This window comes from Leiobunum rupestre, chromosome 6 (genome assembly GCF_980474605.1).
Source record: "Leiobunum rupestre chromosome 6, qqLeiRupe1.1.hap1, whole genome shotgun sequence".
NCBI classification, from domain to species: Eukaryota; Metazoa; Arthropoda; class Arachnida; order Opiliones; family Sclerosomatidae; genus Leiobunum; species Leiobunum rupestre.
The window spans coordinates 22,073,804-22,090,843 of NC_143389.1; the positions used below are offsets into that span (position 1 = coordinate 22,073,804).

Here is a 17,040-nt window from a genome sequence, read left to right on the forward strand (position 1 = left end):
TGGTACTTGTAGAGAAATCATCAAATGGTTAGATCCTTTTGTGTAAAGGTAATTAGATAAATTGAAAGAAAGATTTAGTACAATCTTTTAGCTTCTACACTATTTCCTTGAGCCCATCCGTACAATACACGCATATTTCCATATTTTCTGGTACAAAAATGTGCCATTTTAGCTACAGATCGGATTAAATTTTTTGAAATCCATTTCTTTAGGAGATTGCCGATATTTGTATCTTAAATATTGATAAGTAAAAGTATTGGGAACAGAATTAATACGTTTAATTAGCTTGTATCCCTTGTCAAGCTTATCTTACCTCTGAAGCATAATAATGCACTTTTGCTAATTGTTGTAAATTTTATCACTTCACTGATGAATAAAAACAATTGATCTTTTTAATTAAACCACTTCGCTCAGGGAAGAAAAAAGTTCGTCAGTCTTAAGGCTGTGTACTGGGGTAGTTTTTGGTAGCTCATATCGTTGAATAGAAGCACTTTAGGACCCATGTTCATTAATTATCTCTCACCTACTGGTACCAATAAAACACACCTCTGATTTTTCGACAAAGTGATCCGTAACACCCTGTATAAATATTTTCGCGATTATAATAAAAACAAAAATTCTTTGATTTTGCTTTAAAGGTTTTTAAGCTACAATTAATATGTTAGAAACTTAAGCATAGTTTTTTTTGTTCAACTATATTAAACGACACCAGTTTGACTGATGGAAAAGACACCAACGGTATAAGCGTTTGAAATAAACAACTTAAAGGTTGAAGAAAATTGCTTATCGTAAGTGTTGCGTCTTCTAACGGTTTTTTTGTTTAAATCCTGATTAGGGACATCACAGATCGTCAATTTACCGAAAGTCTGACCAACTAGAATAAACCAAAATAATAATAAACTATCGTAAAGAAAATTAGGAACAATGTGTTGATCAATGTTGGAAATTGATACAATTTTTGTTCTGAAATTTGTCCTAAGCTTTTCATCTTGTAAAGTGTAGAAACTCCATGTATATCACTTATGTTTTAAATTGCAAATTAAATAAGTTTACTTCTTATATGGTTCAAGTGTAACTGGACCCCAGTATCGGTTTGCAACAGTTAGCTTAAACAATTTTGGGCTCTCTCATTGAAAAGAGAAACAGTAATTTTCATTGTCTGTCAACATAATCCCCTTTGCGCGGTCGAGATTTGAAACACCCTTCGTTTTTGTCGCAGGAGCTGCATCTGGTTTTGGGCTAAGGGATAAATTTAAATGGTTTGAAATTTACTAGAGAAAAGTTAATGGCATCTAAAAGGGCCTTCATTTAAATCTAAATTATAGCGACGGGGAAGATAATTAACTTTGGTTTATCCTTTTCGTATTTGAAATAAAAATGACTTTTAATCTCTACATGAAGAAGAGCAGGCTTTATATAAATTTTAATAACAATATTAGCCACTTGAGATTTAAGTTGCGGAGCGATTTATAAAATTGCTAAAAGCGCTTATCAGTCTACGTTCTTTAGGTACTTAAATGTATAGACAGTTCAGTTTAGAAGCATTGTTTCATTTATATCTTCAAATTATTTGATTTTGCTTCAGTTATAAAAACCTAAACTAAAATATTTTTTTTTGTAAAGTAGCGTAGCTTCCTTATTGTATTATATTTACAAGCTGGATTTTAAGAGAACTTTGTAAACCATTTTGTTTTTCCAAAATTGGGCCATCTTTTAGGATTTTACTAATTTTACAGAAGAAAAATGACCTTGCTTGAGGCCCCACATATTTACTGGAGAAGGCTCTTCCGGGGCCTTTTTAAATTGATCTATGAGCCACAAGTAAAATAAAAAGTATGCTAGAGACAGCGTAGCCAACCTCTGGCGCTGCTACTGACTAGTGTCGTGAGGAAATTTGAAACTTCTAGCGCTTCGGGTTTAAGAAACATCTTCTGTTAAAAAATGCCCTGATACCTTGTCCAAATTTGAATCCTTCTGGAATTAAAGACTAATGCAATTTGAATCCAATTCGTTTTGTATTGAATAATTTTGGTCAATTTTAAAAACAAATTTAATTTCATATTCTGTAATTGGACCAGATTTAACAAATTATAGACAATTGAATTTGGATCTACCTAATTTTGAATATAATTTTGGAACGTGATCCACTATTTTCGCAAAAGCTATTGCGCAGCCTTTCACAATGACGCGTACCCTTTCATTGGATATGTTACAAAAGGCTTCAACGGACTTTTTCATAATTGAAAGTTTTACGCAAATAATTTTAATTTCAGTGGTGAAGAAGCCATATGAAATCGAAGTCCCAGACGAGTACGTTATAGCTGGAAACACGGCCGTATTGCGATGTTCAGCACCTCAAAACATCAAAGAATTCCTAACTGTTACCTCGTGGTTAGAAGAGCCTACTTCCACAGTCATTCAACCGGCCGCCTCTTTCGGTGAGTACTTTTAAAACACTCGAAAATAGAAAATGAAGCCTTTAAATATCAAATGAACACACTAACATTAAATACTCGAAATATTAGTTTTTATAGAAAATCCCTGTTACTAGCACGAAATTATAGTATAGTACTGTAGATGAACGTTCTCGTATGATCGAGTTCTTCAGTAGGCCCGACATGTTAAGATTTGACGTTACTATGGCCAGAAGATAATAAGATGGTTGAAAATTTTGGTCAGTAATGGCCATCGTTACCGTGGGTGTAAGCTAACTCTTTTTCATGAGATTAAATCTGAGTTTTAATTTATCAATTATAACAATGAAAAAATGTATGCTAGCAATAACTAAATTTACAAAATGTTAAATTATTTAATTTATTTATAATTGGATTTGAGGTTATGCTTGAAACGTTAGGGTGTTCGACGACGTTTAAAAAGAGCTAATACATGTATAAAATCCTAGATGGTGTGATTTGAAAAATGTTTTATCAAACCAATCTACCTCCCTTCTTAAGCATAAAATGGTTTTATTTTTGAAGTATAAATATCCCAGGGGATATGGTTAAATATTGCACAATAGATGAAAAAAGCCGAAGTACAACAAAACGTTTTTATTTAAAAAATGGACGTAAAATATAATCAGCTAGGCTAATACCCAAGGCACCACCTTGGGCCTAAGTCATCATGCGACTTTTGAAGCCCTTAATTCGGGTGGCCGGGTTACAATGCGTAGGAGGGTGGTGGCAAGCCCTGCATGCCACGAGATCGAGCCAACAGCTCCCTACACTAACTATTACCGTTAACCTAGACAAGTTTTTATGTGGTTACACTGGACATAGGTTGTTAAATGAAAGGTTAAGTGCTTAGAACATACACAACGCATTTGATTATGATTGTTTGGTGGTTCTAATATCAATACAGGTTGTTAACTAAAAAATGATACAGAGCTATTAACACAAAATGTGTTTTAGGTACGAATTTAAATTTGAAGAATGTATAAAGCGAGTAGGGGGTCATTCGACAATAAAATTTCAATGGCCTTGAACCATGTCTTCAAGGTCCTTCAAAATGTTTCTCGAGAATCATTAACGACTAAAACTTGGTTCAAACTAGAAGTGTTCCGCATCACAATTTATGTTTAATTGGCTTAAGCCCGACGTAATGTGACCAAGTGGCAACTGAAATTTTCTAAACCAAACACAAGAATGTCGTGAAGATAAAAATGATCAAGAGACGACACTTAAGGGCTTATAAATCAAAAACTAATATTTCTAAGCCTTCCGAATTTTCATGAAATTTTTGTGATGAAATTAGGAAGAAGAAAATTTATCTCCAATTTTAAAATTCGCACCAAAGTTTTTTTAAAACAAATTATTTTAGATCCGTGGCAAATTTTCCAAAAATATACCAAATTAATAATAAATTAAAAAAAAATGTAATGTCTTAGATTCTCATAATTGGAGTTATCTATGGTCAATTTGCATCGGGTCAGAAATAATTAGACTTAAAAAACGTTGGCGTGCACTGTTATAATTGGAACCATTCTCCTAACCCTAAGGAATCTTGAGATAAATTGTGAATGACTTTGCACACTCTAATTTGCAAATTTCGAATTTCATCTCTAAAATTAATGTGTCATGAAAATATTGATGCCTTAGAACTATAAGGAAAAAACTTTTCGATTTATTAACCCTTAAGTGTAGTATTTTTAACATTTTTCCATTTACGACCTTCTTGCGGTTGGTATAAAATTTCTCAGGTTCCGATTGAACACATTTGAATTTGAATTTTAATTTAATCATAAATCATTAATGTACATTGTTGTCCAACCCACCCATTAAGCATAGCTTGTATTGGATTTAAGCCTTTTCATTGAGATGGGGAACACTTTTCTAATTTCAACCAATGTTGTATTTTTAATGGCTTGAGATGACCCCTTACACCCTTTAAACACTCTTAAAATTTCAAATTCGTATCTAAAACACATATTGAGTTATAAGTTCTGTATAAGCTATTTAAGGTTGGTCTTAAATTGTATTTCGCATTAAATGTGTAGGTGGAAGGTACTTGATTCAGCCAACTGGGGATTTGTACATTAGAAATGTGCAAGTCTCTCATTCTCAGCGGTCTTACGAATGTCGCACAAGAAACAGGTTAACTGGAGAAGTTTTAAAAAGTTCTAATCAAGGAAAACTTCTCATTTCAGGTATTGTGATTAGACTGTCATGATGTTTTTTTTAACTTAAAACCCAATACCTAATCTATTACTATATTTTAAATAACATAGTTTGATGGGTATTTGTTTCCCGAATTTTTAATTATTTATTATGCACTTAAATCAAATATGTTGACGGCCTTAACGTAAGCCGACCTTAGTTACTACAGACAAAGAAATCAACTGTTATGTCAGTATTTTCTGATAAAATAATTGTTTTGAAATCTGGAGAAATCAGTCTTGTAATTTATTTGCTATATCGATAAAATATCGGTATTTGTATCTCAAATTTGAATGATTCTAATTTAGCTTACCAACAATTGACAATTCGAAAACTACGTCATAACATGTGATATGAAGCACCAAACTACATATGTATCTTGAGATAAATTCCATTTCGTCTATTTCCATTGCTATTTCCTTAACTGTTCGTAATAATATTTATTCTGGCGAATACTGTAACCTTGAAATACGAAATGGTAAAATTCAAGAAGATAACATTTTTTCAAACTTTCAAATACAATCCATAGTTTCTATTGAATTTGTAATTTAATATTTTCTAGGAGGATGAGTCGCACAATTCCGCAGTAGAGATAAAATGCACTTGTTATTTTTTTGTAAATGCGGGGAGTTCTTTCAAATGTAAATTTAAACGATATTTTTGACGGTTTTTATGAAGCGCATCATAAATATAATTGAGCCAAGAAGCCGCTCACAAATTAAGTAACTTACTGAAGGGGGGAGAGTGGTTCGCCCAATGGTAACTAATTTGTTTAAAGTATGTTACGTCATAACATTATTAATTTTTTTTTAAATTAATTAAACTATACATCAGACATTAATACTTGTTTTCTCATTATTGGACTAGTTTTCTAGATGCAAATCTAATAAAAATAGACTTAATTTTGAATTTTATTTAAAAAATTAAGGTTGATGGTGCTATTTTAATTGAAAGGTGGCCAGATTATTTGTTACGTAATATTGGGTCTTTTCAATTGTATGTTTTTATTGCGAGGGTTCAAGCTTAATATAAAAAGGCAATTTTTTATATAGTGTGTTTATAAAATTTTCTTTTATTGAAAATCCAAAAAAAATCCATTACGAATTTTGAAGAAAAATATCTATTTTCTAGACTTCTAAACTTTATATTGGAGGAATGGCGTGTAGCTTTTCATTTCCGAAATTGAAAGGCTTTCGATGTTACCTATAAAAACCTTCAAATCTACTCCGAAAGTTTATGAATTTTCCATTTCTTTGCTTCAAAAAGCGTATCTATATATTGAGAGAAGGGATTTGGTATCGAAAAAACCAGATTATGCCTTATCGAGAAAGCCTGCCTATTTTGATTTCCCCGGAGACAATTTCTTACGCAAAATTTCCAAAGTTATAACCGACTTGAATCGCGATGTTTTCAAAAATATAGGAAAACTAATACGGCCACAGTTTGGTGTTGACAGTTGCTCATTTACACCTGTTACCTTATGTGATTTCGAATGAAGGCCGTAAAATTGAAGCACTCATTGGATTGGAAAATTGCAACCTCCTATTTATATTGAAACTATATTGTTATGGCTCAAAAATTTTATGGGGTTTTTATTTCCTTCGGATCTTTGTCCTGTTTCTCATCTTTAACAGTTGATTGATGATTCTCTCCATTCAATCTGTCAAAACTTCCTTCTTCATTCTTTTGGTCCATCCGTTTTCAGGATCAACTTATTCAATACGAAAAAATATTGTATTAATCATATAAATTAATTAATTAATTATTAATTATTAAACGGTGTTTAAATTTACCAGCTGTGATAAAAACAAACTTGCCGTTCTGTTGATTTTTTCCAAGAAAGAAAACTTTGTAGAAGAAATTTTTGAAATTTTATTTTTTTGGTGAAAAAATTAAAGTATGTTTTTTGTAGCTTAAAGAGATAGTGCCAACTCAGATTAATTTAAAATTTTGTTCTTCGGCTTACACGTTATGATAGATTTTTAAGTCCTGAATCAGAATATATATACATATTAGCATTTTCAATTAGTATTTAGTTTTATATTTTAATGTAGAATAATGGTATTTCAATAGCCGCGCAAAACTTCACATATTGTTGACGTCATGAGTTTGGTAGATTTCGGCGCGTTCGAGCGGCGGGGAATTTCCAGTAGTCTTTTTCTACTATCGCGTAGAGGATTTGTTAGCGCGTTTTTTGACTTTCTTCTCGAAATTGAAGAAAAAATCGATAACAAGGTATTGTTTATAAATTATATCATTATTTCTTATACGTAGTCATTATAACAATATTTATATTCTACGGAAATATGCCACCGAAAGCACCGAAGACCCTGTATTGTGCAGTTCCTTCCGGCAGTAATAATAACAACAAAAGTGGCTTATCTTTCCGTTACTTTACATCGAATGAGGGTCTTAAAGCGTGCGAAAGTGGGAAACTCGGATCAAAAGAAAGCGACGGGAGTAAAATTTCCTCCTGTAATCCCCTAAAAATTATATTTCCAGCTCGCTTTAGTAGCAACCAATAAACATCAACCTATCTATGACGTAGACAGTATGTTATAAAAAAAAAGTTACGCTATCTTTCTATTTTAAAATTAGAAATTAATCGTGAATATTTATATTTATACCAAATGTTTGATAGCTATATTTTTCTTTACTATATTTTTAAATAATTAATGAAAAAACTTCATATACGTAGAAAATTCTGACACTATCTCTTTAATGTTATATCCTTAAAATAATCTAATTTCTCCTGAATTGTAAACCACTATGATGAAAAAAATATTTACTCTTACAGTTTATGCACTTATGAAGAGAAAAGATTTTGGGCAATCTTTTAGATCATTCTTCTTTAATAAGATAAAAAAAACTAGCAGGCAGAAGAATTTGTGAAACTAAGAAGGAAAAAGCTCGGAAAATATCTTTTGAATATTTATCTCTCGTTACAGTAAAGCGCAAAACTGCTCGAAAAACCGATACACGCACATCGTCAGCTTTAAATATATAACACCTGTTTTTGCAGTGCTTCAAATATAGGATTTTCGTTTTTCTATATAATGAAAAACTAATTCGTATCACAATGATGAATAACACATTATTTCCAGTTGGGCTTTGTAAATTCTCCGGAAGAGAAAGCTAATAAATAGGTAATATACGTAAAATTATTTAACTCTTTGAATCCGTATATCTCTTAGCCTAAAGGAAACTACTTTATTATTTATTTTACAACCTTTTATTCTATCCATAAAACTACAAGAGCACAAATTTCTGTAAAATTTCAACGTGACCTTCTCAGCAAAGCTGTCGCGTGTTACTTAGAAAACCATTTTTCACTAAACATATCAACCCGAACTTTTATTTATATTATTAAACGTTATTACATAAGTTAGGAGGTCTCTTTTGTAATTCTTTAACAACCGGTAACTTTCGGCCAACTGTATAAAGCGTGAAACCGCAACTATTCTCATCATTATAAGTATAAAAATCCAATATGACCCGTTTTTGACAACCACGAAGAGCATTTAATTAGTTATTTGAAATAAACGATTTCGTAAATATGCACACTTCAGAGGGAACTCGTATAGAAATCCTAACATTTCAGGGAAAACGTTGATTTTAAGATTAATTTTATTTTATATCGTTAATATTTCCGTCTGCATAACAACCGGCATATCATTTTCTGAATTTAATTTTCCCAAGAGTCTTTTCGGTTATAGCGAACCTTTATGTGTTTTAGAATCAAGCAACGGCGTGCATCCACGCATCGTGGATTTCCAGAGCAGGATCGTCATAAAGCAGGGAGACACGCTGACGCTAACGTGCGCGGCGCACGCCTATCCCATCCCCGAATATCACTGGTTTAAGCTGGATGGCAAGAGAATGAATCCGGTGGTGCCAGCCGAGCGCATTCACCAACACGACGGGACGTTGGTCGTCTATCGAACTTTAACTCAGGACTCGGGCACGTACGTCTGTTGGGTAAACAATTCCCTGGGCGAGGAGAAGGCCCACACTGATGTTATTGTCACCGGTAAGAATCCACCTATTTACACAAATCTCATCAATACGCGCGTACTTATCCTAATACACATTCCACAAAATGAGCTGATACCTGTTTCAAAACAGATTGAACCATTTAGTTTCAGGAATACAATTGTAGTATGTACACACAGAATGAATCATTTCACGTTTAATGCTTTCTCACCTTTAATATATCAATGGATAACGAGTTCTTTTTGAATGAAGTACGTTTAGAAAGAGATAATACTAATTTACTAAATTTGTTTACAAACCCGCAAACTACTTATTTATCAGTTTATTTTTAAACTAACTATTGCATTAAGTAAAATCGCGATATAACGGTATAAATATTTAACCTAATGGCTATTTATTAGAATAATAATCAGCTAGCTAGGCTAATACCCAAGGCACCACCTTAGGCCTAAGTCATCAAGCGACTTTTGAAGCCTTTAATTCAGGTGGCCGGGTTACAATGCGTAGGAGGGAGGTGGCAAGCCCTCATGCCACGCGAGCCAACAGCTCCCTACACTAACTATTACCGTTAACCTCTACAAGTTTTTATGGAAGGGGAAACCGAAGAGCTCGGGGGAAAACCCCTTAAACCAGTGGGGAAAGAACTTGCAAACTCAACGCGGAAGGAGCTGTTCCGAGTTTTCACCAAGTGCCACAAGCTAGAATCGAACCCGGCTCCTCTTGCTGCGAGGCGAAAGTGCTAACCACTTCGCCACCCCACCGAATCTACCAATAAACAGTACTAAAGATAAGACACATATTTAAATATATGAAGAGTCACACTGGCATATCTTACACTAGTTCCGATATTTGGTTTTTGTGGACGGTTTTTTTTGCTAGGAATTGATAGAATAGTATATTGAAATAAAAATTTATTAAATGTTCCACCTATTTTGATAATTCACTTGTTATAACTATTTGGACGTTACTTTCAGTGCCTTTAATAGTGAAAGTGAACCCTCCTCTTCTGAAGGCGGAAGTGGGACAATCGGTGGATATAAACTGCACAGTGTACGGGCATCCTTTAGTCAGCGTAGAGTGGAAGAAGGACATGAAGACCATCTCGCACGATCGAATGAAACGACTCTCCGGGGAACTGTTAAGGATAGCGCCCGTTCGACGCGAAGACAAAGGAATGTATCAATGCTTCGCACGCAATGACTTCGAGACGGCTGAATCGGCGACGGAGCTCACGTTGGGAGGTAATATTATAGTTTCAGTGAAATCAATAACTTTAGCAAGCGTGTTATTCAATTTAACGCCGCACCGTAGAGTATATACCTTCAGTTTTGGACCACCGGTTCTAAACTTTTCATAGAAAGCTCGGCTAATTTTTTCTTACCTTTCTCTCTCTCTTTCTGAGATACATCATTTTTAAGAGCCATACCTGCGTTTGTTTTTTTATGGTATCTGGCGGGTAGTGATGTAAGTTGGGTAAATACCCAGTGGGTAGGGTATTTTTAATTAGGTATTTACCCGGGTATTTACCCCATGCCCGGGTTAATACCCAAAACTAGGGTTTTTATGATTGGGGCGTCAGTTAGTATAGGGTCGAGTGGTACTATCTGTTATCCTCCTTGTCTACATCCTTTGCTTTGTTTGGGCTTATTAGGTAGGGCAATTTGGGCAAACTACATTTTTTAATTGCAGTTTTATTTTAGTCTATTTTATTTCTAGCCTGGGAGTTATTCAAAGATAAAATTAAGGTGTTGTATTCAAATATTACTGTTAGGAATACAAACTTTCTAATGTCAACAAAATGACAAGACATATCAGGAAATATTTTAATGGCCCAAATGAAATGAATAAAATCCTTATTTGCTCACGCTACTGTTAGTGTTAGGCCTGGTAATAAAATAGTCATGATGATGAGTCTGAGGAAAGCCAGGGGCAGCAGAGACTGAACTTTCAAGTGATCGTCCAGAAAAGGAATAAATGATATTTAATAGTTATCTCATATGTTATTGTTACTATGTAAAACTTGCAAAAAAAGTAAGAAACAATAATTAAAATTTAATATGAGAATAACTTGATGTGTTTGTGGGTTTTTCAATTACCGTACTCTTAATTGAATAAATTAAAAAAAAATAACAAAGAAATTAATGGTGTTTATAAACACCTGGGTATTTATGTATTTTGGGTATTTACCCGGGTAAGTACCTAAGGTATTTGCCCTGCGTTTTAAATACCCGGGTATTTTAAATCACTACTTGCGGGAGCTTTAGAAATAGTTTAAAACATCCTAGAATATGATTAGCCAGATCTGCTCTCGATGCAGGGAGGGATTTTTGAATTTTCACCCAGATTTTTCAAACTGCTGTGTGTCCATTTAACTAGTATCCGGTGCAACGTCCAGAAATGGAGTGGGTTAAACTCCAAAATATGATTAGCCGAATTTGTTATCACTAGCTACATAAAAGGAGGAGCCGTGATAGGTCTTTAACGCGCCAAACCGGATCTATAAAATTACAGTTCCTTTTAGGGAAATTAAATGCACAATGACTCATTAAAATTTTTATGGACGCATCCTACATCATTTGAAGTTTCCGTGGAGCATTTTCAATTTTCTTCCACTTTTTAATTTTATATGAAACCCTACGAATCTTAAGTACAGGTATCTGACTCTAAGCTTTTGGTTATAGTAAATTCTGACGGACCAGAGCAAAATAGGACCATGTGCCCGTCTAAAACTTTACAACAATTTTAATCACCATCGTAAAGAAAGTAAATTAAAATAAAACGAATGGAACATGTGAAGAGTTGTTGAAAGAGATACGGGGAATATAAAAACATGGAATTATGTGATAAACGCATCTAAAAAAATGACTTAAGTGTACCACATACATACATACTTATAACTTTAAAAATAAATCAATATCAAAGGAGTTGTTACTTCATGGATATTAAAATATCCATGAAGTATCAGCTCCTTTTATATTGATTTATTTTTAAAGTTCTAAATTTACCATGGATCGAAATTTTAACATTTATAAATACATACATATAGGTAAAATATTTTATAAAAACAATTAAGCTTATTAAAATCTTAAGTTGAAAATTGTATTTATTTTGATCCTAGTCTTACCGAAGAAATGAAACTTTTAAACTTTTGCCATTTATCAGTCTCGCACAATGTGGTTCTTGAAATTCGCTATTATCACGTTTTTGAGTATTTCGCTCAAATTTGCTATTATTATTATTATTTATTATTATTAATTTTAAATAAAAGAAAAAATCGCCTTCACCGGAAATCTAAACCATTATTGTAGTTAACGTTCCATAAACAAAAACATTCTATCCTTACTTAAAAGCCTATAAAATGGATTTAAAAATATAAGAACGCAAACTTTTCAGTGCTTTTAATTCTTAGGTACATTTTATAAATACAAAGCTATTATTACAGAAGTCCCTAACTACGCCAAGATATTTAAAACAAATTATTTAAAATGGTCCTTAAATTGGTACAGCCCGGTCCAGTAACTAATGGTGGCATACCTATAATAACCCCGAGGTCTGTATTACAATAAGGATAATTACTTCAGAGATCTGTTGTCCCACCAAAACAAGCTCTAAATTAATAATCAGTGCATAAGATGCACGTTGCTTTGTCAATTTTTCAAGTCGCGTTTTACAGAGAAAAATAGGTCTAGTTCCGTCGAATCAAAGGTATTCGTAGGTATCAGATGATGCTCTACAAATTCTCATTTGACAAAATTGATCCACCGATTAAAATTCACCAATCAACGTCCCCTGATAAATTTATTTAACCATAAATATTAAAAGAAAATCTAACCTAAGTAGTTTTTGTAAAAAATCACTTGTCCGAAGAAAAAAAACACCCTATATAAAGCCTCAGCTAACATTTCTGAGTACAGCCAAAGAAGTTTGATAGTCAGAGCGCTTAAATATTAAGACTTTACTTTTCACTAACCATTTTTCATGCTCAAGATTCGGTACTACTGAAGCTTACAACCTGAGTTACTACAGTCGACTTTAAAGGGTAACGAAATAAAATTGCATAACTTAACGAATGTTAGTTGACAGTATATAAAAAGATTTGACTTTATTATTTCTTAGTGTAAAATTTTGACATTGAAGGATTTAATATCGCACCTGCGCAGTTAGGTAACAAATTCACCGCAAAATTTAAAAAAAGGTTTTATCCGATTCCATTTAACCAGTGAACCTCGTTTATTTCGCACTTTACAACGCATAAACCTTTTGTTATGGGCAATTTTTTTTAATTACTTTTTTATACTTATTTAATTATTTTAGATCAAAATTTTCATCACCGTGATTAATTTAATAGTAATCCATCGTAAACCTTTAAGCATCTGCATTCGATGAAAAAATTTGCCCATAAAATTCTATTAGTTCACACATTCTAGGTTTACTGATTCTACACATTTAAAATTTCTAGAAAATTAATTATTTCTCGTACTATAACACAGCTTACTAGAGATACTTTGGTTAAATTTCATCTAAGACTGATTATAGGGTTAATGTTGTATTTTTGAGATTGTCACTTCACGAAGCAGAATGTAATGCCATCTCTGATCATTCTACAGTATTTAAAACCAACTGATTTTAGAATAGATAAAAAATATCAGCTATTGAGAGATATCTGCATTTTGACAACTATTAAGATGTATGTAGGATTAATATTCTTTAATTTATTGGTAGTGTTGTGTCTCTTAAAATAGTTAAAAGTGATTTTTTTAAAGGTTATTAATGAAGAGCTTCTGAATAATCAGTGTAAAATATCACAAAATTTCTAAAACTTTAGAATTGGCATAAAAATATATTGTAGACCACAGAAGGTTTGTTAGAAGTTCCATTTCTATAAGATCCAAAAGTGTGTCAGTACTGCATAATGTTAAATGAGAACTTGTCGCGAAGTAAAAAGAGGGAGTGGGTTAAAAATACGTCATCAAAATTCTAAATTTTCTCCACTTCAGCGCCACCGAGTGAGACGTCTTAGAACGGTTGTCTACGGGCGAGTAAATCGGAGAGAGCAAATCGAGCCGGACCATAGACTAACTATATATTTGCTAGTACAATTCTATCTTGTAGGTTATGTAGTCTATTATGAGACTAGCTCTCGGTAAATATTTTGAAGAGCACAACGGTGGAGTTAACACACTTTTCGGTTTTATTTCGCTTTTGCTATCATTTATTGTATAACCTTGTCAAAGCACTTCAGAATTTTGCATCAAATAAAAAGCAGTGGTTAAATTTTAAACTTTTTATTTTCCATGTATAAAATTGTGGTTTAGTTTTAACATACTTAAAGGGAAACGGTTAAGCTTAAACCAGTTAGATAGCCCTATAGCCCGTTAAAAGCTAAAATTTATGGCGAAAATGGCATATAAAAATATTGAGTGGCTAATTTTTAATAAAATAAAGAAACTTCGGGAAATTGACACGTGGTTAGAAATCGGTGAGTCGGAAAAACCACGTAAAAGCGAGCGCTGCTGTAGACGCGAAAGATTTGTTTTGCACGAGCGGCTTTTCTTTTACGAACCTTGCGCGCGGTGCGTTTCAGCTATACTAGACCTTAGCCTAAATTGCGCGATTTTAAAAGTTAGGATAGTTCACAAATCGCTGGCGCTGAGGATACACCTTTAGATGGCGGCGAAAATTCAAACCTAAATACTTGGCGTCATTTTGCGTTTCAACTTTTTAGGCCAAAAACTATTTTTGCAAGACAAAATAAGGTACGTGTAAGTATATTGTATAATTTAAGTATATTGAACGTCTTGTTGATCTTTTGATATGCAAATAAGGCGATATTAATTACTGGAATGTAAGTATTGAGTTTAAAGCACTTAATAATTTACAAGGAATAAATTGAATCTACTTTACAACTTTTGAGGCCAGCGAGAGAAAAAATATTACTCTTTTATCCTAGATTAATGATGGAGAAATGACAAAACCTACAAAGCTTGCTATCTTAAAACTCTCAAACGCAAGATTACAATCTATTAGTAGTCCCTTGTTTCACTCGCTAGGCCAATTACGCACGCTTAATTAATACTTGGCATAACTATTATTATAATTTAAACTTGTGATTACCTAAAATTAAATTCGATGTAAACAAGGTTGATACAGTGTAGTATAAAAAATTATCGATTCTCAGGTTTTTTCTGTTTCCGAGTGAACTGATATTATTTTGGCATGAGAGAGGAATGTGGTTTAATAGGAAGTTCGTTTCCATGAATAGAAATTTTAATTCTTAACTCTCATCAATTGTTCGATTTTATTTAAAATTTCGGTTGCATTTTTGGACCTGTGGGTCAGAATAAAGAGATAGATTTTAAAACTAAAATGCTTTTAACAAAGCCGTTTAGAGGCAGGTTTAAGGGAAGCAGCTAAGTTGGGACCTATAAAGGATCGGCGATTTATTATATTTTAGATTTAAAGATATTTTTTGGGAATAATTTAATAAATAAAGCTATCATTATTTCTTAAATGTTTGAAAATAATTGTAGTCAATTTTCGTCACCTTTTCGTAAATTGATATACATAATTATCAGATGGAATTGTATATTCTTTAAAACCCTTTGCTTAAATTTGAGCCTTGAAACCGTAAGATTAAGTCGATACAATATGAAATTGGAATGGGTTTTGTGTTGAATAACAGCGATTTTTATCTCTTTTAATTATAGACTAATCTACTTTTTCGCGTATGTTATTATCCTTCGCACAGTCCATAGGTGGTTTCTTCTAACTTAACTTATCTGATAAATATGTATATCAATTTACGAAATGTTGAAGAAAATTGACTACAAATATTTTTAAACATTTATGATATCAACTAAAATATACTTTATGTTTTAAATTATTCCCCCAAATCTAAAATGTAATCAATAATTGTTCATTCATAGGTCCCATCTTAGCCCGCTTCCTTAAATCTGTCTTTAAACAGCTGTGGTAAAAGCATTTTTGATTTAATTTTTATATAGGTTATTCACTATTATAGTTACACTAGCGGAAAAAGAATCGCTGTAATTTAGCGAAGGATTTAAAATGTGGAAGATTAGGAAAAACCTCTTTTTCCATGGTTTTGAAAAATAATAATAACTAAGTTAAGAAATTTCTCTATTTTCGGTAGAAAAGTGAAAAAGCGAATATATGTCGGGAAAATTCGGCAAATTTTTAAGAGGGACGCTGATTGAAGTTCCGCTGCCATTTTGTATTAAGATTATCGTATCACTTTTTTGTTTATTAAAAAAATATATAGTTCTATAACTTTGTGGTTACCTTTAACATAAAAATGTGTTTAAGCTGTTTAAAAATTTAAGGGACACATTTATCAAATATAAACAGAAAGCTTTCCGTTTAAGATAAAAGTCGACACTGTATTTTAAAATAAATTTAATTATCTTTTTCACGTGTTTAGTAAACTCTAACGCTTTTAGTTAGTTTTTCGATTAGATAATAAAGGCATTTTCTCTTCCGTATATTAAGAAAATAGTTGTAGCGTAAAAAACGTATTGGAACGTATCTAGTTTTATCTATTCCGAAGGTGTTTTTTATTATTCGCTTTATTCTAGGCGGCATAAAACGGAGGTAGTGTTTTATATCCCATTGTCTAAAGAAAAAGCCATACTTAATATTTTAAACTTTGGAAGATAGCGAGTTTATCGCGGCGATGGAGTCTCCGGAGTCTACTTTAGTGAGCTTTTTTACGCCTGTTTAATGCAATTGCTCGATATTTTTATTGCACTGTCTATGTCAAATTTTAATGGCTCGCGAACCATTTTGCTCCTGTAAAACCCGGTATATATAAATCTCTCTTATAGAAGTTATTACGCATTTTCGCCTTTCCATCAGAATTTCACGCAAGAACTGACCAAAAGGTTTGATGGCCAAAGTTTTTGAAGTTTCCGGAAGAAATCGATTCCGAGCTTCTTTTGAACGCGCGTTGCGCGTTCAGCCCTTTCTCACGTCGCCTTTTCAGTTTCGCTCCAGTTTTTGTCTCGAGTGAAGCGTCTGCTGGAATGCTTCTGTCGTGGCTGCTTCAAAAACGAACCATCTTTTCTTTGCCTTACTTCATTAACCAAATCTATTCAACTAATTTCCTATTCGTTAAACCTTTTCTTAAAGATTAATGCCTTATTCAAAATACTAACTAAATATATCATTATATAAATAAAGCTACATTTTTAATAAAGTATTTCGTTACTTTAAAGCTAAAATAATGTTTAAGTTGTTTTTCCCCAAATATCTAGATAAAAACCCACTTATATGGGCTTAGTCATAACGTGATATTTTTAAAATTTAAAAGTTATTTCTAATAATATTAAATTATCAAACCCTAGCATTGAGACTATTATTTCGAAACATTAAT

At 32.6% G+C, this 17,040-nt stretch overlaps 1 protein-coding gene across 1 annotated transcript in view; it reads left to right on the forward strand.

The window, feature by feature from the left end:
• LOC149940308 (cell adhesion molecule Dscam1-like) overlaps nt 1-17,040 on the forward strand; it is a 153,547-nt gene that overhangs the window by 107,931 nt on the left and 28,576 nt on the right. The window contains exons 4-7 of the mRNA XM_090177193.1: nt 2,274-2,438; nt 4,496-4,645; nt 8,392-8,685; nt 9,623-9,889. Of these exons, the coding sequence (XP_090033319.1) occupies nt 2,274-2,438; nt 4,496-4,645; nt 8,392-8,685; nt 9,623-9,889 (876 nt within the window). The remainder of the gene's footprint in view (nt 1-2,273; nt 2,439-4,495; nt 4,646-8,391; nt 8,686-9,622; nt 9,890-17,040) is intronic.